The sequence below is a fragment of the Dipodomys merriami genome, unplaced genomic scaffold (assembly GCF_024711535.1).
Source record: "Dipodomys merriami isolate MVZ:Mamm:240054 unplaced genomic scaffold, mDipMer1.0.p SCAF_72, whole genome shotgun sequence".
NCBI lineage: Eukaryota > Metazoa > Chordata > Mammalia > Rodentia > Heteromyidae > Dipodomys > Dipodomys merriami.
The window spans coordinates 1,909,403-1,931,418 of NW_027206313.1; the positions used below are offsets into that span (position 1 = coordinate 1,909,403).

General features: G+C 41.6%; 1 protein-coding gene across 2 annotated transcripts in view; it reads left to right on the forward strand.

The window, feature by feature from the left end:
* LOC138818209 (coagulation factor V-like) overlaps window positions 1–22,016 on the forward strand; it is a 63,408-nt gene that overhangs the window by 33,293 nt on the left and 8,099 nt on the right. For both annotated transcript variants that reach the window (XM_070009194.1, XM_070009193.1), the window contains exons 11-21: window positions 282–432; window positions 2,586–2,798; window positions 4,186–6,499; window positions 9,120–9,297; window positions 10,451–10,687; window positions 13,006–13,213; window positions 16,613–16,792; window positions 18,682–18,798; window positions 19,614–19,685; window positions 20,682–20,785; window positions 21,169–21,324. In XM_070009194.1, coding sequence (XP_069865295.1) covers window positions 282–432; window positions 2,586–2,798; window positions 4,186–6,499; window positions 9,120–9,297; window positions 10,451–10,687; window positions 13,006–13,213; window positions 16,613–16,792; window positions 18,682–18,798; window positions 19,614–19,685; window positions 20,682–20,785; window positions 21,169–21,324 — 3,930 coding nt within the window. The remainder of the gene's footprint in view (window positions 1–281; window positions 433–2,585; window positions 2,799–4,185; window positions 6,500–9,119; window positions 9,298–10,450; window positions 10,688–13,005; window positions 13,214–16,612; window positions 16,793–18,681; window positions 18,799–19,613; window positions 19,686–20,681; window positions 20,786–21,168; window positions 21,325–22,016) is intronic.

The window sequence follows — 22,016 nt, forward strand, 5'->3', positions numbered from 1 at the left end:
TTCTGTATGTCCTCTGCAACTACTTGGAACATATTCAAAAAGATGCTCAATTACAGCGATGAACAGATTTTCAGTTATTGTGGTGAAATGGGATTATTTTTGGGGATGTGTTAGTGTCTGAATTTTCTGTTCTGACCTGTTTGCTTTGCATATTAGCCTTAGCTTTGACAAACCATCTGAATGATGGCTTCAGTGGCCTTACAGTGTCTGAGAACCCAGTGTTTAGTAACTGGTCCTTAGGGGGAGCATTAACCACTGACCACAGCCTTGTCTTCCTCCAGAGGGCAGCAGACATCGAGCAGCTGGCTGTGTTTGCCATGTTTGATGAGAACAAGAGCTGGTATATTGAGGATAACATCAACACATTTTGTGAAAATCCTGATGAGGTGAAACGTGATGATCCCAAGTTTTACCAGTCGAACATCATGAGCAGTAAGTTAGAGACCATGTCTGTCCATCACATTTTCACTCCTGTGGTTGGAGTGGCTATGCCCATAGGCAGAGGCAATTTCAGGACTTGTTGGTGAAATTCCTGAGTAAAATTAAAAACAACCAGTGCTTATTAACTTTGAAGCTTCATCTCTTACTTTCAATGGATGTGGGGAAGGGCTGGGTACAGAACGTGTTATACCCTTGATCAGTGCACTGGAGAGTTTAGACTTAACCAGGGTGAATACTATTCACTCAAGACCAGGGCAGAAACAAGATATGTAATCCAAACTAAAGCAAAGTGAGTCTGGGTACTTAAAAGTCTTGGAAAGGCAATGTAGGAAAAGGTGTAAAACAGAAAGAAGCTCCAGGCAGAAGGAATTCCCTGAGTCAGAATGCAGGCCCTGTCTTCCGTTCCAAAGTCAACAGGAAGTCAAAGAGAAGTTTCACTAAAGAATCTAGAAGCAAATTTCTCTCCCAACAGCCAGGATACCATCTATTGTTCCTGAGTCAGAAGTGAGTGACCTTCATCCCTTTTCATACCTATGAGGATTGTTTCTCCACCATCTGTCCACGTAATGTCAGATGACTGATAATTTGGAGATCCTCAGAAATGACAGGTTGCCATGACAAACAGGGAGCCAGCTACTCTCAGCTTTCTTTGCATAATTTCATTTCTGCAGTCAATCTGTCATAGCTCTAGAGACAGAACCGTGCTTCAGAAATTACATACTAGCTACATACGTAAAATGTTTCTGGGAGTTACATTGAAAAATAGAGAGCTGGGTGCCTGGGGCTCACTCCTGTAATCCTAGCTACTCAGGAGACTGAGATTGGAAAATCGAGGTTTGAAGTTAGCCCATGCAGAAAAACTCAAGAGTTTGTCTCCAGCAAAAAGCTAGAACTACAGATGTGGTTCCTGCTGTAAGAGAAAAAGCCAAGCAAGAGTATAAGGCCCTGAGCTCAAACCCCAGTACTGGCATAAATATAAGTAACAAAGGAAAGTAATTCATTAAGTGAAATTAATTTAGTGTGCTTTACTAATATATTTTATATATCACTTTAAATTCAATCAATAGAAAAATTTAATGAGATTTACTTTATTACTCAATCTTTGCAATCCAATGTGAACTGCATTTTTCTACTACATCTCAGTTTAGTCTATTCACATTATCAAGCATTCATGAGGACTGACAGTATGTAACTCAGTGGTAGAGTGCTGACCTAGCATGCATAAGGCTCTTGGTTTGATCCCTAACCCTGCAAGAAACCACGTGTTCAATAGCCACTGATAGCCAGTGGCCATATAGAATAAATGGAATAAAGGTACACTGTCCAATAAATATGTACCTCTAGAATGAGGTGCAAATTGCTAAGGAATACATTTGAATCCCTGAAATGATGTTAAGTGCTCACTTACAAATTTGCTGGGAGTCTGGAGGCCCTACTAGTACTAGAGGTACAGAGGTAGTCCACGCAGGTGTGGGCTCTGTCCACATAAAAGTCGTTTCTTTGATTTGACTACAAATTAGTACAGATTTGATTTGATCACAAATTATTGCTGATTAGTACATCCAAAAATAGAGATGTTGCCTTTTAAAAATGTATTCTTTTAAAAGTGATGAATATACATTTATATTTTGAGTCAAACTGCATGAAACTGAATGGAAAGTTATAGCATATATAGATGACAATAGGCATCCATAAAAATGACAGAATCTCCTAAATAAGCTCCCTTTTAAAGGAGATTCATTTTTCTCAGAGACTGGTATATCAAGAAGATGAATTTCTTATGGTTTGCTTTTCTTCCAAGTAGAACTGTTCTCTTACTATTCTCTATTTATCTTCAGAATTAAATGTTTAATATATATATATATATATATATGTATCTGTCAAATGAATGAATAAGTCAATGTGAATAAAAGGCTTTGTCTCTATCCCGACATTTCTCTCTCAGCTGACTAAGGGGGATAAGCTCTCATTTGGGAAGTCTGAATTTGATCTCCTGGTCACATGGTAGACCTAGTGAGACTTACCTTGGATAATCACTGCTTTGACACAACCAAATGAACACTAGGACATTTGTCTTGGATATAATTAGACACATGCCCTTTGGTTTGCAGAGACCTGGTATACTAATACATCTTATCTTTCAGCTATCAATGGCTATGTGCCTGAGAGCATACCTACTTTAGGATTCTGCTTTGATGACACTGTCCAGTGGCACTTCTGCAGTGTGGGGGCTCAGGATGACATTTTGACCATTCATTTCACTGGACACTCATTTCTCCATGGAAAAAGGCATGAAGATACCTTGACCCTCTTCCCCATGCGTGGAGAATCTGTGACAGTCACAATGGATAACATTGGTAAGAAGGGGGACACTTGGAGAAGAAGCTGACTTTGAGCCACTGGTCTCTAAAGGCCAGCTACATTTCTCCAGACAACTACCTCCTTCTGGTGTATTTCCCTGATGCCTTGTAGTCCTCACTACAACTGAGGGCTTCAAAATGGGAAACCCTTGACTTAAATGGGTCCTATTCTTTCATATGGCTCCAATTTATACAATTCTGAGTCAAGTGGGCAGTCAAGACTACCAGCAGGAGGATAATGCACAACCTTGAGGACAATGCATGAGTAGAAAAGCTTGTATTGTTAGTTCAGACACTCCTTTTCGTTTTTTAAGACAACCACCCATCCTAGGGTAAAAAATCAAACACAGATCAAATCCTCTACCACTCAATCTCTAGTAACCTTACACGGTTACTCAGCCTAAACAAGCCTCAAATTATTCACCTGTAAAACACTATAGTGGAGGGCTCATGTAGCTCACACTGCAATCCCAGCTACTCAGGAGGCTGAGAGCTGAGAATTTTGGTTTAAAGCCAGCCCAGGAAGAAAAATTTGTGAGATTCTTTTCTCCAGCTAATCACAAAAAAATCTGGGAGTGGAGGTACGGTTCAAGTGGTAAAGTTCTAGCCTTGAGAAAAAAAGCCCAGTGAGTGTTTAAAGGCATTGCTCAGTTGATAGAGAATTGGCCAGTGAGCAAAAAAAAGCAGCAAGTACTGAGTTTAAGTGAGAGCATGAGACCCTGAGTTCAAGTCCCAATCCAGGCACACATAAAAAGTACATCAATTGACAGAGGTTCTTTGGCCATTAATTGTAATATTTACCAGAGGTGTTGGAGACTTCCCAGGAAACTTTTAGCATGTTAGTAATTCATACCATTTTAGACAGATTCAAATCTGCATTGACCCTATCTAAATTATTTCTTAAAGATCTAAATATTTTGTTGGAAGTAGACGTTATCATCATCCTCTAACTCCAACTCTCAAACAAGATATACAGCTAATAAGATGTTTATAATAGTCAATGTCTTATTTGTGATTCAACCCTTCCCTCATATCTTCCAAAATATGCTTGACAGACATTGTGTGCAAAAAAAAAAAACCCAAACTTTTTTTCTTCCTACTTCCTACTTTTGGACTACATTCTGTAAATAAGAGCAATGCCTTGATCATGTGCTTGAGTGTCACAGTATAAGCAAACTGCTAACAAAAACAAAAACACTTAAGTATCTTATTCTCAGTTTCTTTATGTCATTAAGGACCAATAATTTAAAGTTCACCAATTAACAATGGCCCACATATCACAGATAGATACATATTTCAAAGTCCACAAGAAATCATTCAGATACTGTTGTTCTAATACCTTTTCCTTAACTTTCAACATTTGTCTTCTGTGTCTCTTCTAAAGGAACTTGGATGATAACTACCATGAATTCTAGTCCCAGAAGCAAAAACCTAAGTCTGAGATTCAGAGACGTTAAATGTAACCGGAATGATGATGATAATGATGACTCATATATTTATAAACCTGTGGAGACTACAGCCATGGAGACTCGGAAAATGCGCTACTCTGCAGAAAACGAACAGGAAGAGGATGATAATGAATATGATTACCAGACTGAACTGGCTTCCTCATTAGGAATTAGGTCATTCAGGAATTCATCATTGAATGGGGAAGAAGATGAATTCAATCTTACTGCTCTTGCCCTAGAAAACAGCTCCGAATTTATTTCTCCAAGCACAGATACAGCTATTGGCTTGAATTCTTCTTCCTCAAGAAACACGAGTAGGCTCACTGTTGATAACCTCACAGAGCCTCAGAAAACCCTTCTCCACCCAGTAGCCACTCCAGCTGTCAGCCCCCTGGGACACCTCACTGGCTTCGACAAGAATTCAGTTCTCAACCCTTCCACAGAAGAGCATTCCAGCCCATATTCTGAAGACTATGGGGAGGACCCTCTGCAGCCAGATGGCACACACATAAGCCTCCTTACAAAAGGATTCAGAAGCCAAGGACACGCTAAACATAAAGTACCCGAGGCAGGACGACACCAAGCTGCAAAGCATAGGTTCTCCTGGATGAAATTCCCAGTCCGTAAACTTGGGAGACATTCAAACCAAGATAATACATCCTCCAGAATGAGCCCCAGGAAGGACATTCTTAGTGATTTATTACTGTTAAAACAAATGAACCCATCAAAGATTATGAATGAGAAATGGCATCTGGCTTCTGAAAAAGGTAGCTATGAGATCATAGAAGACAGAGAGGAAGACATGGCTGTTGGTACACAGAACAGTACCCAGAATGTCTTGAGGACTCTGGAGGAAAGCATCCCTTCTACAGAACAGCCAGGACAGCAGAGTAATCGCCCAAACCTCACTCCAATGAGACGTAACCTGAGAAACATTTCTCAAGTCACACAGCGTGGAGGAAATAGTGGCTTGATGAGAGGACAATTTTTAATCCGAACACGGAAAAAGAAGAAGAAGCTTACACAGCACGTTCCTCTGTCTCCCCGGAGTTTTCACCCCCGAAGAAGAGATACCTACACCAAGAGACCCAACCACCCTTTCCTGCCTAAATCCAATGAAACGTCTCTTCCCATAGACTCCAATCAGACAGTCCCCCTCAGGAATCGTAGCCATAATCAGAAGCTCCCAAATGGCACTGGTCAGACAAGCTCCTCCCCTCCTGATCTTGATCAAATAGTGCCCCCGGAGGAAGGGTATCAATGGTTTCCTATTAAAGACTCTGATCAAACACACTCTACTCCAGATCCCAATCACAGAGCCTCTCCTTCAGAATCCAGTTGGATGCTTCCCTATGACCTAAGCCACAAGTTCTTTCTTGACGACAGTCAAACCTCCCCTCTCTCAGAACATGACGTCTGGCCGACTTTCCTGGCAGAACTTGGTCAGCCATCCATCCCTTTAGATCAGCAATACACCTCCCCTGCCCCAGACCTCAGCCAGACAGTTCCCTCCCCAGACATGGGCCAGATGACCTTCTCCCCAGGCCTTGGCCAGACATCTCTGTCCCCAGACTTTGGCCAGATGGCTCTGTCCCCAGATCTCAGCCAGATGTCCCCACCCCCTGACCTCGGCCAGACAGACCCATCTCTAGACCTTGGCCAGGTAGCGCTGTCCCCATTTCCAGGCCAGACAACACTCTCCCCAGACCTCAGCCAGACATCTCCACCTCCAGACCTTGGCCAGATGGCCCTGTCTCCAGACCTTGGCCAGGTGACTGTCTCTCAAGACATCAGTCAGACAACCCTTCCTCCTAATAGCAGTGAGACACTTCCTCCAGACCACAGTCAGACATCCTCCCCTTCTGAATCTAGTCAGCCTCTACCTCATCCTGATTTTAATCAAACGTTTCCCTACCTAGACCTTATTCATATGCCATCTCCAACGCTCAATGACACTTTTACACCGAAAGAATTTAACCCACTTGTGGTGGTAGGCTTCAGTGGAGATGATGGAGATTACATCGAGATCATTCCCAGGGAAGATTATGAGGGCAGTGAAGATGACTATGCTGAGATGTATTATGTGAACTACGACAACCCGTATGAAACAGACACAAGGGCAGATATGACATCCTCTAGGAATCCTGACAACATCGCAGCGTGGTATCTCCGCAGCAATTCTGGGAACAGAAAGTATTATTATATTGCAGCTGAGGAAATATCCTGGGATTATTCAAAATTTGCAGAAAGGTTGGATAGTTTTCTCTTTTTATAATCTCTTTTCCCCACTTCTATGGAGGAAAAGTACACAAAATAGCCCTAAGAAATAATTTTTAGCAAATTATGTACAATATAGTTTGGTTCTCCTATTGCAACTTGGCCCGTATTTCCTGTGTCAGTTCTGAAAATTGGCTCCATGGCTTTAGAAGAGACCTAAAGAAATGTAACAGGAATCACTGTGAAATCTCTTGTGTGCTGTGGGTATAAATGATTCCTGTCTCCTATTCTCTTCCCACAAGTTCTTACCCTCCTGTCTTGTTCCAATATGGAGCTTAGCCTATCCATAATGATCATCAAATTAATATGACTTAATTGAAGTTGGTTTCAAATCCAGATTACAATGTTGTAAACATCTCCTTTTCACATTCATGTGTTTATAGGGCAGATTCTGAATATATATGTATATATATTTAAGATACTTTTCAACATATACCTTCTTAAGTTAAGACCATTTCAATTTAGTATTGCTTAGAGGTAGAAAGTCACATTGGGCTCAGCTATATGTTCTGGTATGAAGATAGAAGAAAGAGGAGATTCTCAGGGATACACATGGTGATTAATTGTTCATTCACAGTCTATAAATAGTCCACAGCTCTCATAAAAGCTGCTACATTTATTCACTAAAAACTAAAGTGTAATGAGAGTAGCCAGACAGAATATGTGATGTGACTTTGGTCCACATTAGGATTCTTGTTAAAAATACGTTCTTCCTAACTTCCTACTTAAATGCATGAGACTATCTGGATATCTGAGAATTATAAGCAAGGTCTGAGGGTGATAGAAGTTAGTGTTTCTTCAGCGTAGAACAAGATGAAACAAATGCTTTCAAAAATCTCATGCCTTAGTCTAGTCCTACACCCAGCTTTTATTGCAAAGTTGTTTTCTCCTCTCTCCTGTGTTCTGTGAGACTGGATGCTAAGCTTAGAATCTATCTAGAATGGATGAAGTTTGTAGGTCAGACTAGAAGGAAGGCAGAATAAAACTCCATGTTGGCTACACAGATTGGCTCATGCCTGTAGTCCTATCTACTTAGAAATCTAGAGGATTGTAGTCTAAGGCCAGCTAGAACAGAATGTTGGAGACCTATCAGAAAGAAAAAAAATTACTAAAGCAAAAAGAACTATGTCTTAAAAAAAAAAAAAAGAACTATGTCTTGGGGCACCATGACTTAAGTGATAGAGCATTTGCCTAGTAAGTGTGAGATCCTCAGTTCAAATTCCTGTACCACAACCAAAAAAAAATCTCTGTTGATGGTTTATGAAATATATTAGTAGTATTATGAGTATGACAGACTAAGATTTGGCTTGTTCCCATAGACTATGGGAATTTCATATGCTTTGAACTGAGCTGATGAGCTATCTAGAGAATAATGTGTTATATTTATATTTTAATTAACCTTTATATTTTGAGATAAATTTTAAATTGCAAGAAACAATGCAGAGAGATACCTTGCATGCTCTGTCTCATTTCCGCTCTGGTGACACCCTGCAGAATTGTAACATTGTAGCACAGCCAATATACTGACCTAAATAAATACTTTCAGGCAGAGAACATTTCCATCACCATGAAAAGCCTAGTTATCTTTTCTAGTCACATCTCTCTCCCTCCCACCACCTTCCTCCTCATCTCCTGGCAACCACTTCTGTAGTCTCTGTTACTGTCATTTCAAGAATATTATGTAAATGATTTCAAGAATATCATATAAGCAAAATCAAGCAACGTGTAACCTTTGGGACTGGCATTTTCCCCCCACACAATACATACATTCTCCACCTTCAGCCAGTCCTTTCATGTATCAAGAATCATTTTTCTATTCAGTAGTGCTCCATAAGATGTGTGTACCACCATTTTTTGTTATTTGTAAATACTGACAGTGTTGAATACATATGCACTGTGAAATGTCTAGTTCAAGCTAGTTTAGCATGTGCATTGTCTCTTATTTTTGTGATGACCACACTTAAAAAATCTACTTGCTTGCCAGTTTTCAAGACTATAGATCTCTATTTTTAATTATAGTTATCAGGTTGTATAATATACTTTCTGATCATATTCCTTGTGCATTTAACTGAAATTTGGTATCTGTTGATCTAAATCTTCCCTATGTCCTGCCCTCAAAGCCGCTACTAACCACCATTCTACTCTCTGCTTCGGTGAGTGTGATGTTTTTAGGTTCCACATTAGAAAAATACTGTGAGCAAACTAAACATAATACCTACCTCACAGGGCTTACACCTCAGAGGTAGAATAAGACAGAAATAGATAATCTCACAAATAGAACATATATAATTTGCCTCATAGGCATATATGATCACAGGAATTTATTGTGTAAACTATAATCACCAGTAGAAATAGAAGGCATGATAAAAATGACCTCATCCAAAGCATCGTAGGAAGCTTTCCCTAAGAAATGATCCTTCGGCTGGGAGTTTAGTGGCCAGTCTCTTTCTTCACACATAAATTCATTAGTTTATCCCTGCAATGGTTATTAACAGTTCTGTGCTAGATACTCTATTTCAAAACAGAGACAATTTCCTAAATTGAACCAGTGTTGATGTCTTCTTCTATAAAATGACCACTGTCATTATTTCAGAGAGGTGGACCTGGATGACGACATTGATGACGTGCCACAGGACACCACATACAAGAAAGTTGTCTTCCGAAAGTACCTGGATAGTACTTTTACCAGACGGGATCCGCGGGGAGAGTATGAGGAGCACCTTGGCATTCTTGGTCCTATTATTAGAGCAGAAGTGGATGATGTTATCCAGGTAAGTCATAGTTTATGCCCTAATAAAGTCATCAGAGGAATTCTCATAAGTGCCACACATTGCTCAGGTGAAGGTGTCCAAAAAATTATAGAGGTGAATTATTGTTCAAAGTTAACAAATAATTAAATTGATTTTCAAAGGAGGATTGTTCAAGCCATTTGACACTCTTCAAGACAAAAAAAATGATCTCCCTTTTCTTTTTCAGTGTTGGAAACTGAATAATTCAGAGATGATTGCACATTATTCAGTTCAGGAGTTAGAGAGCAGAGTGCATAACATAAAGAAACCCCTATCACAAAAAAAAAAGAGGGCTGGGAAGGTGGCTCAGTGGTAGAGCGCTTGCCTTGCATGCATGAGGCCCTGGGTTCGATTCCTCAGCACCACATAAGCAAAAAGAAAAAAAAAGCTGGAAGTGGCACTGTGGCTCAAGTGGTAGAGCGCTGAAGAGCTAAGGGACAGTGCCCAGGCCCAGAGTTCAGGCCCCATGACCAGACCCCCCCAAAAAAAAGAAAAGAAAAGAAGGATATGTGTTATCTTTCTGTTTATGTGACAAAATACCTGAGCAAAACAACTTAAAGGAGAAAAAGATTATTATAGCTAACTGTTATAGAAGTTGCAGCCAATAGTCACTTAGATCTATTGCTATCTGGGCCTGCAGTAAGACTGATCATGGTGGACAGTGTGTCGGGAAGCATAGGTGTTTGTGTTTGGTGTTCAGGAACCCAAAAAAGATAGAGAGGGAGGGGCTGGGACCCCAAAACCTTGTTCCCCAGGGACTTCTCCCAGTGACTTAACTTCCTTCAACTGCCTCCTGCCTCCTAAAGGTTTCACCAACTTCCATCACCAGAGCAGGCTAGGGACCAGACTTTCACATGAATTCTGGGAGGACATTTCATACATAACAGTCAATAATGTCAGTCCTTTAGCCTTGAGACTAAAGACAAGCATAATTTCTGTGTTTCTATGGTAAACTACATAGGCTGTATGTCAAAGCATGATTATGAAACCAGATTAAAATTTACATATAAATTCCCAAAGGCAAATCCTCAATATGCCTTAGTTCTGATCTCACAACTGCCCATTTTAGCCAAATATTGCTGACATTTTTCAATTCAGTTTTGTCAATTAGTTTATAGAGAATTCCTTTCTCTAGGTTCGCTTTAAAAACTTGGCATCCAGACCATATTCTCTTCACACCCACGGGCTTTCCTATGAAAAGTCATCGGAAGGAAAGACTTACGAAGATGACTCTCCTGAGTGGTTTAAGGAGGATAATGCTGTCCAGCCTAACAGCAGCTACACATATGTATGGCATGCCACAGAGCGATCAGGGCCCGAGAACCCAGGCTCTGCCTGTCGAGTATGGGCCTACTACTCAGCAGTGAACCCGGTTAGTATTTCCATCTGATGTTCTTGTCATTCTCTTAATCTTGTCATCTGGGTCCACCAAATGTAAAGGTTGGGTTGTTTCTCTTCGTCTGTCTGTCTATCTGTCTTCCTGCTTGCCTTCTTGCTTGCCTGCCTGGCAGTCTGGCTCTCCTTCTTTTCTTTAGTTGCATACATTAATTGTACTGAGGCGTTTCATTATAAGGGTTGGGTTATTTCTTGTTAAAAGTTAGTTGCTCTTGTTTTTTGGGAGGGCTGTGGAAAGGTTCTAATCACTAGTACCCAAACTAAGGAATCTCCACGCAGTGTCTAGATGACAAGAAGAGAACTATTTTTACAGTGGAGAAGAGGGAGGATTATATAAATGCGTGGGCTCAAGTTAGGGCACCTGCATTTGCAGAGAAAGATGCTTATTTGCAGTATTTAATAGCCTGGAGTCAGGCTTTGAGGCACGCCTCAGCAGGGTGGGAAAGGAAGGCCCAAGCAGACAAAGTAGGCTCAAGTCACATAATGAGATTGGGGGCAGAAGGAAGAATTCTTTCTCTGCTCTGTGGAGTCTATGGAGAGAATCAATTTGTTATCTCTTGTTTGCTAATAAACATGTGACAAGGAGTCAGCACTATTCTAAACTGAATAGGGACGCAGGCAAGAGGATACAGTGTTCTCTGGAGGAAGAAATGCAGACACATTCTATCCTGTGTCCAACTCCTCCAGTGAAGAATGAAGAGATTTTTTTGGACAAAATAGCCATTCTGTGATCAAGACAAATGGTACCCACTCCCAGCCTTCCTGCCTGAGCTTAGGCTGCTGGGAGGCAGGAAAGCAGCATTCATATGGAACCTACTGCATGCACCTGGCGCCCTCATTTCACCTCGGCCCTCTGAGACAGGGACACTTGTTATTTCCACAGTGCAATCCCATGCAAATGTGGTCACCCAAGAAAACCCAGGTGCCCTCTCCCCTCAAACAAGCAGGCAGCAAGGGCTCCAGGACACCCTCTAACGCTAGAAGCTTTGTTTATTGGCCAAGACCTCTATAGAGAGTTCCTTAGTGCTGAGGTCTCCCTTTTGTTCCAGGCACATGGTTTGGGGCTGACTTCTACCCAGGAGTTGAATGCAGGTACTTTTATGCTTTGTGGAAGCAGGTGTGGGGTCAAAAGCATTCACACACCCAGCGACAATCCCCAGTTATGCATGCAGTCTCAGCAAACAAGAGAACAAGGCCTGTATCTAGGACAAAGGAGTCCCCAGGTTGGGGAGCGGCCGCTCAGGACCTCAGGGCTGAAGGGAATCCTGCATGGCTGGAGTTGACGGCCCACTGGCAGCATCCACCCATCCCGGGTCTTCCAGGGCTGCTGCTATGCCTTGCTTGAATGTGGCAAGCCCAAACTGAACTGTGTGCCACAACCTCTATGGGCGGGTTGCGGTGGCTAGAGTAGGTGGAGCATGCTAGGGATGGTTTCCCAGGCCACGACATGTGGAGTTAGTCCCCTAGTGCTGGAGGATCTCTTTTATTCCCAGGCAGGCAGTTTGGGACAAATTTCTCCTCAGGTGTTGAATACTAGCTGCCTCCTATGCTTTATGGAAGCAGGTGAGAAGTCAAAACCATTCACAGATGCAGCTCTTCATTAAAAGCTGGAAAAGCAAGATTCATCTGCCAGTCCACAATATATAGATAGAATCAAAATACTATGATGCATGTGGTAAACGTAATGTACGTAGTGACATTTTTTTAAAGTCCTCAATGAAAAGCATAGTAAAAGAGCAGTCGCACGCGCGCGCGCACGTGTGTGTGTTACTATGTTACTAGAGACTGCAACCTCTGTGCATGTATTCTACCACTGAGCTACATATCCAGCTCCAAGATTGCTTAGATTTAAATTCCAACTGCATCCCTACTAAGTGACTGCAGGAAAATGACTTGACCTTTCTCGATCTCAGTGTCTAATGTTAAAAAAATGAGGTTATAGTGTGCAGTACATAGTAGGCATTTGACAAATACTTGGACAATGAATTTATTTATATTTAACATCGAGGAGACTTGCTGGCATGAAGTAAGATGCTCAAGGTAAAGCATTGACAACAGTGTAGGTGCTCAATAAGTGGTATCCATTATGTTATCAATAGCATCATCATTATTGGTATAAAAGAGAATACAATCAGATGAAGCAGAATGAAATGATAGATATCCAGGCTTACAAATCTATTTGTGGATATTTCCCGATAAGAGCTTGTTGGGGGGGGGGGTCCTTCTTCTGTTAGACGAGCAAAGAAAATCCTAAGCAAAGGAGAATACATACAATTTGTTCTTCCTGTCCTCCAGGAGAAAGACATCCACTCGGGCTTGATAGGACCCCTTCTGGTCTGCCGAAAAGGAATACTTCATAAGAAGAGCAACATGGCTATGGACATGAGAGAATTCGTGTTACTTTTTATGGTCTTTGATGAGAAGAAGAGCTGGTATTATGAAAAGTCCAAAAGGTCTTGGAAACCTGAATCTTCAGAAGTAAAAAACTCCCATGAGTTTTACGGTATTTCCCTCTGACTTTGATCTAATCGCAGAATTGAACCACACTAGGTCACAGTGATTCCTGCCTTTAGGTTTTTTGGAAAGATTAGATACTAGACACTTCTAAGGAGCGAGGCACTTCAACTACACTTGAATTCTTGCATCTCAGAGGGTTAAGGAGGACAAAGACAGGGTGGTACAGGCTGCTGCCAGACAAAAATCCAAAGTAGGGCTGGGAAGGTGGCCCAGTGGTAGAGTGCTTGCCTTGCATGCATGAGGCCCTGGGTTCGATTCCATAGCACCACATAAGCAGAAGAAGCCGGAAGTGGTGCAGTGGCTCAAGTGGTAGAGTGCTAGCCTTGAGCTGAAGAGCTGAGGGACAGCGCCCAGGCCCAGAGTTCAGGCCCCATGACCAACACAAACAAAAAATTTTGAGAGAAGAGCAAAATTTAACTAAATTTCATATTTATTGTCCTCACAATATTTTCTTGGTAATTTCTGGGTTGATGCAGTGATGTTTTGTTCCTTCTGTATTTATAAATGAAACATCTTTTGTTAGTGTTTCTAAACAATACCTACTTGGTTTGAGATCGAGTGGTTGGAACACTGTTTTGACTTATTTTAAGCATGCTGTTGATTGAACATTTAATTGAAGCTTTCAATTAGCTTTATCAGTTTGATTCTTACTGAGAGCACCTAATGTTTAGACTTGCTCTGTTGGGAGGATTTTATTCTTGAACAGTATCCTAGTAGATTTTGATGACATTTTTGGCTTGAGGTCTGGTTTTTCTTTTCCTAACATAATTAAGAGTTCTAATGTTGAAAACTTGCACAAGTTTATGTGGAACAAAGCATAGAAAATGAGAACTGTAGATTGAATAGAAATCTATCCTAGCATGGTAGAGGATGGAAAATTTTGGTGCCATAATTTCTCTCTTCATTTGTGTTGGACTTTAATCAGTTGAAATGTATTTCTGTACCACAATGTTAGCTTCAATAAAAGTTTGCTTAATTAATTGTCTAGGGAAAAAAACCCAAAGTAATCAGCAGGCCAAGTAGGCCAGTGCACTTCAGTTGATAACATTTATTGAAAGGCAGTCTGCTCATCTGCACTTTGAGAAGTTAATGAGCCTGTTCTTGATTGCTAAAGGAGTACATCATTTTATAGAAGAAAGGACCACTCAAGTGTCTTTTTTCAAATAACAGTGATTATAATGGTTCTAGTTCTCAGCTGCTACCAGGCAGTGCCCATGCCCGAGATAGGGAACGAAGGAGACGAGAGGCAAGAGAGCAATTAGATGATCACTCTGGGGAAAATATTCCCATTTTGAAATCCATTCAGGCATTTGATGTGTAAATTGGCAACTAGATAGCAAACAGCCCTAGAGAAAAAGGAACAATGGGTGGAAATTAGGGAAAAAAATTTAAGACTGATAAATGCAGATGGCTGTTCAGGGGTCCCAGGCGAGTGAGAGCCTGTGCTTTGGGTCATGGATCACTCAGGCAATGGAAAAGGAGAAAGGGGCTAGCGGCTAAGGAAAAAAAGAAATAAGCAACATTGTACATCATAGTCTAATCCATGACCCCCTCCACCAGCCATCAAGCCAAAGAAGGTACATTCTCCCTCTTCTACCATTTGCATGCTTGTGCTATACTTATTCTATTCTATTCTTTACCTCTGAGTGAAAAATATAGGCTTTAAATCCCCACCTGCCAAGAATGGATTTGTTTATCACAAAAGGTCAAAACATTTACAAAATACAAACACTAAAAGGATTCTATTAAGCCAAATTGATTGAGAAACAGCCGCCCAACAGACTGCAAGCATAGCTCTCTTCTCTTCTCTTTCTCACTCCACTCCTCTCCCTTCTCTCCTCCCCTTACTTTTTCCCTCTTCTTTCCTTCTCCTTGCTTCTCCTTTCTGCTCCCCTCCCCTCTCCTCTCCTCTCTTCTCCCCTCCTCTTCTCTTCTCTCTTTGTTTCCCATTCCCTCCTTTCTTTGCCTCTTCTACCGTCTCTACTCCTTGGCCAATTTGCCTACTGGAAGGAGCAGGGCATGCGTGCTTTGGACACCCTCCCAGTCCGGCAGGGAAGGCCAGGCTGCAGACCCAGACACACTTGTCTTCTGCTGTGCTCTTTAACTTGCTGAGGGCCCACTAGGCGCTGCTTCCTGATTTCCTCAATGAATCCAGTATGGCTTCAGTGGAAACCCTTGTGATTTGGTGATTCAGGCAACAAGCACTTATTAGGGTATGTGAAAAGCAGATCTTCTGAGTCCCCAGCCCTTACTGAGCACAGTGGCTGGCCTTTGCAGGATGTTCTCAGGAAAGAAGTGAAATAATGTACAAATAAGCGATTCTTATCATCCATCACAATTTCTCAAATGGTTACTGAGCACCTATTATGTTGACAGTCTTCACTTCAGTATACTGATGTAACAGCTCAACAATGCTGATCTAATAATCACCTGAGAAGCCCTCACTCTTCTGAGATCTGTTTCTTAAGCAGAAACTGAGACACTCGTACCTGATGTAATTTTCGGGGTGCTAAAATGAGCTTGTCTCCTCCCCATTCAAAAATTCCCTTGCCTGATTCTTTAAATTCTACAGCTATTTCTTTAAGAAGAAAAAAATGTCCCTTCTGTTCCAGTTACATGTTTAGTAGTGCTAAGCTGTAGGATGAAAACTATTTTTAGGTGATTAAGTTCATAAAATGCTTTCACACACACACATGTTATGCATTTCATCTGGGCATGTTAGCACATGCCTATAATCCCAACACTTGGGAGCCTTAAACAGGAGGATCATGAGGTCAAGGTCACTATACAAACAAAAATATACTAAGGAGAGAGTGGACATAGCACGAAACTCCTAGGCATCTACGCTGAGAAGGAGGTAGAAGTACAATCATTCCAACGAAAAAAATAAACATGATTTCCTATGGCTGGTGAGTACATCCAAGACAAAGTCCATCTTCCTAAATTGATGTGAAACATCTCTAAATTTAGGTCTTTGGATGAGAGCAAGCATAGTCCTTTACTTATTCTCACCCCTGGAGTTTGTGGTATCTACTCATCCTTATCTTCATCTATGTGCAGCATAAGAAAATTGACCTTATTAGTGTGAAGGGTAAATAGGAAAAAGCACCGGTCAGGAGAAGGAAGAAATCTGGAGTACACAGAGAGGAAGTGAGCGCACCACATTTCTGTAGGCCACTGCAGAGCGACAAGAGATGGGGCAGGAGGTTCTGTTTCAACCTCTCACTGGTCTCAGGGTGTGTAGGAAGCCCTTTCTAAGCCTGGGTGGGCCTGGGAACGCCCACCTGCTGGGAAAGCTGGGTGGTGAGTCACTGCCCTCTGTTTCGTGACCTGCCTCTTCCTGGTGTAGACAGGTCTTTGACTGACTGCCACTCTCTCCTTGCAGCTATTAATGGGAGGATCTTCCACTTGCCTGGCCTGAGAATGTACGAGCAAGAGTGGGTGAGACTGTACCTGCTGAACATGGGTGGTTCCCAAGACATTCATGTGGTTCACTTCCATGGCCAAACCCTGCTGGAAAATGGCACTCGACAGCACCAGCTAGGGGTCTGGCCGCTTCTACCCGGTAAAGATGTGGGCAATGGAAGAGTTCCCTGCTAAGAAATAGCAGGATAGGGCCTCTAACTCCTTCTCATTCTCTCCGTGTGCTCCAAGAACACAGGATTCTGGAACAATACTGGGCAAAGCCACACACCACAATTGTCAAAAAAAAAAAAAAGTCAGCTAATGTAAACTGTATGTGGCACTACACAAATTGAATATGTGGTTCAGCTATGTGTCCTGTGGTTTCTCCAAACCACGGATCAGGTCTCCAGCAGATGAGAAAATTAATCACAGAGGACTCGTGCAGCAGAAGTTTGTTGTTTTTTGTTTTTTCCTTTGGGGAGGGAGGCTCAAAACTTACCTAATTTTTATGGATTCCTAGGTCTCCCGGCTCTGTCACCCTGGTTTTGGGTTGGTGACTCCAGGACTCATAATCTTAATTGATTCATGAGGCTACTTGGAGAGAAAAGGTTTTCTTTTTAATGATTGGAAAAGTAAGTAATAGCAAAGGTAGTTGGAAGTTTTAATGTGGAAAAAACTTCAGTCATCAGAAAGGATGTTAATACACTAGTGAGCTGTTTGTAGGTGAACCTGCTTGTATAATGGGTGTGAGAATGGGACTGTGAGTGTAAGATGTCACTCAAAACCTAAAAAGCTGGTTAAAATGCAGATGGTAGAAGTGGAGATTTTGCTCTCAGAGACTTTGAAGAGGTAGATTTTAGCCCAATTTTCCAGGATTCTGCATTTTATACGTGTGCTAGTCCTGGAGCTTGACCTGAGGGGTCTGGACCCTGTCTCTGAGCTTCTGTGCTTACGGGTATCACCTTACCACTGTGAGCCACAGCTTCCTTTCTGGCTTTCTGCTCACGGACTTGCCTGCCAGGGCTGGCTTTGAACTGTGATCCTCAGATCTCAGCCTCTTGAGTAGTTGAGCATTCTAAGGTGAGCCACAAAGGCCCCACTGGGTTCTGCATTTTTAACAAGTAGCCATGCTTCCACACATGCTAAGGACTTAGTAAAAGGCAGTTCCTTGACAGGACTCAAGAAGGGCACAGAAGTTCAAACGGGTTGGATTTACAAGTGCAGGTGAGGAGGGAAAACTTGTTGGGTTTTTATATACCAGGGACTCCCTACTAAACCTAGAAAGGCTGGCTCTGCTAAGATCAGAGACAAAAAGGACCAGTTTCAATTCCTCTCGTCTTTTCCCCACGTATTAGTCGATGAGGCTTCCTTCACAGGAGCCAGCCAGCGAGACTGGTTGATTGAGAAGCTAAAATTCACTCTCTCATCCAGACCCCCAAAGTGAAATTTCTGACTGGAGAGAGGAAAACTACAGATTTCCTTCAGTGCATCTGAGGAAGAGGACCACTGGCTAGTAATTTTCATTGACAATATGTAGTCTCAAGTGGTACTCAACAGAATTTAAGTACAGTGTTAATTGGTAAAGGCCAAAAATTCTAGCAATCACGTTTTTCCTGTGATTTTCTGAAACAATTTATGTAAATATCTATGCAAATATCTAAGCTTTCAAGAAAATTTGAAACTATAAGGAGTTTATGTTGAATTTTTGCATATAATAACGCAAGATGGAGAGAGGAAGAGATACAGTATAGTCAGTGTCAGATGATGAGTTTTATTGTGTCTGTTAGCTTGTAACATTACATTTAAATAATAATGTCTTTAAAGTGACAGGTGGCAGATTTTAAAAAATCATGTAGTGATTTGTTTTTATTAATTTGTGTTTTTTAGAATCTATTTTATCTTTAGTCCTTCCCCATGAGAATTGCATACCTTTTCAAATGTACTCTAAAGTCTCTTGTGATTCAGGGATTTTTAAGATTCTTAGAGAGCCATTAGCATATTAACTTATTAATTTTTTGTATGTAATTTTGTCCTTACTGGTATTTTTAGGTTCATTTAAAACTCTTGAAATGAAGGCATCAAAAGCTGGCTGGTGGCTTCTAGACACAGAGGTCGGAGAAAACCAGAAAGCAGGAATGCAAACACCATTTCTCATCATAGACAAAGGTATCATTCACATGACAGGTATCAACAGGAGTCAGCCTGATGCTTTTAAACTGAAAAAACTCGACTCTGGTAACTGTGATGCGACAGAGGCATAATTTGTAGTCATAGTTATTTTTATTTTGACCCAAAGTCTGATTATACTAACAGCACGGCAGTCATCTAGAAAACTTAAACTCTATAGTTCAGTCTAAAAGCATTCTTCTTTGGAAAGCGAGTAGAAAGCATTCTTCCTCGTGGATTACAATCCAGTGGAAGGGGCATCTCAGAGACTCTCCAGTTTCCTATGGTAGAGGAGGAATGGGTAGTAGGAATCAACAATAAATGAGGAAGTCACTGAACTTGGCATTTCTGGATACAAGAAACACAGCTTCCACCTGTCCTTCCACCAATAAAGCCTTTGCTCCGTACATATTGAATATCACTCACTGTGCTCACATTGAGGTACCTTGATAAGATATAACTAGCCTTCCAGCTTCTGCATGCACACGTTGTTTTATGAAGAATAGTGCCCAATGTCAAATAGTTTGTTTTACAATACAAGCAGGTAAAAATTAATTTTCAAATCAATTTCATTTCAGCTTCCCGGTGGTTTTTCCCTCTGGATTGGCACCATTTTAGTTAAAACTCCATTCTTACTAGAATGCTCACTACCTTTTTATAACCAGACATGTATAAGTCATTGCCACACACAACAGATAGAAATATCTAATTCCTTATCTAACAGAGGTATAACTTCTAGCCATAGAGGTTGGTTTTTAAAAAATCCTACTTCACATGTATTTTCTAAGCAAAAGTCTTTCTCCCATTTTTCACAGGCTGTAAAATCCCCCTGGGGCTAAGTACTGGTATGCTGGCTGACTCACAGATCAAGGCTTCTGAGTACCTGAGTAAGTAGTGGCATCATAGCCTGGTAATGATAACTTGATAGTTTGTGAAATTTACTAATCTATGACAATTTTGCCTATGGGTCAACTCTCTCTCAGCCTTTTTGTTTTTATCAAAACATAGTGAAAAGGCTCCCTTGATGGTGCTCATCTGGGAATGGAAGCTGACCTGTGGCAGGAGCTAAAAGCCTGTTTGCTTTCATCTCTCCTATTAGCTTACATTTACTATCCCCAAAGGGTCATTTTCCTGGGAAGTACACACCACTGAAATCTCCACATACAGGCTGGTCTCTAGCAGAGGGCTGCTAGGAAGTCGGTAGCTTACTTTTATGACCATGTGCGCATTTTCAAAATTCGGTCCCTTTATCTTTTCTGGATTTGATCACACATCTAATGCTCCAGCAAGATTCACAGGGTTTAATCACCAGGAGCTAAGGTCCCCAATAATATAGCCTTTAGCCTGTGCCAACTGTTCACCTATTCATGAAACTTAATTGATCGCCCACTGTATGTGTGCCTCAAATCCCTTCCCGAGGTCAAGGGGCTGTGATGGAGAGGATCACCAGGCTCCTCCACAGCCATCTCGTAGCTTCCTGTTAGGCAGAAATATTCAACAGCAGCCAAACCGACCTGAGAGAAGACAAGCATGACCTGTGTGCGGGAAGAGATGGGTGGTGGTTGGCAGTCAACCATGCAGAGGCCTGAAGCCAGGATTTCCTCATCAAAGGTTGACTTGGTAGTCAAAGCTCATGTCAACTGTCTGGTCTCCTAACTACAACACAGCCTCTTTTTTTCTAAGAAGTTGGTCTTCCTTTATGTTTTCTCACTACGTAGCCTACATTGGCCTTCAACTTGCAATCTTCCTACTTTAGCCTCCCAGGTGCTGGGATTACAGGTGTGTACCACCATGCCTGGCCAAGGACCTGATTCCCTTGAGAAATTGTTAATTGTCTGTTTTTTTTTTAAAGTTCAGAATAGTTTTTCTCTCTTTGAATTTAGGTTATTGGGAGCCCAAATTAGCAAGATTAAACAACGGTGGGTCATATAATGCTTGGAGTATAGAAAAAATTCCAACAGGAATTTCCTCTAAACCTTGGATCCAGGTATGTCTTATTTACTGCTATTATGATAAAAGTGACAGTGATTTAATAAGGTCTTCTTGTTTTTACAATATTATTATAGGAAATCACAATAGCTAGGTGCTCAGATATTTTCCAAAACAAACCTTTCAGTGTGGCACAAGAAGTACTGCACAGAGGAAAAACCGAGAGATATGAACCAACTTGTCAAAGGTCTATACAACTAGGTAGAGGCTAATCTGGATTTCAAGTCTGGAGACTATGCGCAACTATGGGGCACATCTAGCCATCTTATAAGTTCATGGAGACCTTAGGCATTGCCTTTTTAAAGAAATATGCCCTGAGTTATGGCAGAATGTGACTTACTGAAAAAGATATTTCTGTTTACTGGTCTTACTCTATTGCAGGTGGATCTGCAGAGGGAAGTTGTAATAACAGGGATACAAACTCAAGGTGCTAAACACTACCTAAAGTCCTGCTATACCACAGAGTTCTCTGTGGCTTACAGTGCTGACCAAACCAACTGGCAGATCTTCAAGGGGAACAGCACGAAGAACGTGATGGTCTGTGTACACATTTCTGTCTGAATCGCAAAGGTCACTCCAGGGTCACTGTGACTGTGTCCTTTTAAAAGTATATTTCTGAATGTGAATGTGCATGGCTTTCGAAGGGTCTTATGGGGGAAAGTGGCTTGTGTACTATTAAAAAAAAACAACCTTCAAAACTTCCTCAAACTTGAAAAAAGTCACTTTATCATCAAAGCAAGCATCCAGACAAACCAGCAACATACGGCCACATCTTACCCAAAAAGCTCATATTAAAAATTGATTTTATGGGGCTGGGAAGGTGGCTCAATGGTAGAGCGCTTGCCTTGCATGCATGAGGCCCTGGGTTCGATCCTCAGCACCACATAAGCAAAAAAGAAAAAAGCCAGAAGTGGCACTGTGGCTCAAGTGGTAGGGCACTAGCCTTGAGCTGAAGAGCTGAGGGACAGCACTCAAGCCCAGAGTTCAGGCCCTACAACTGGACCCCCCCCAAAAAACTGATTTTACGTCAGTTGCTGGTGGCTCACACCTGTGATCCTAGCTACTCAGGAGACTGAGGTCTGAGGATCATGGTTCAAAGCCAGCCCAGGCAAAAAACTCCATGAGACTCTTATCTCCAATAAACTAAAAAAAAAAGTCAGAAGTGGCACTGCGGTTCAAGTGGTAGAGTCCTTGTCTTGAGCAAAAGAAGCTCAGGGACAGCATCCAGG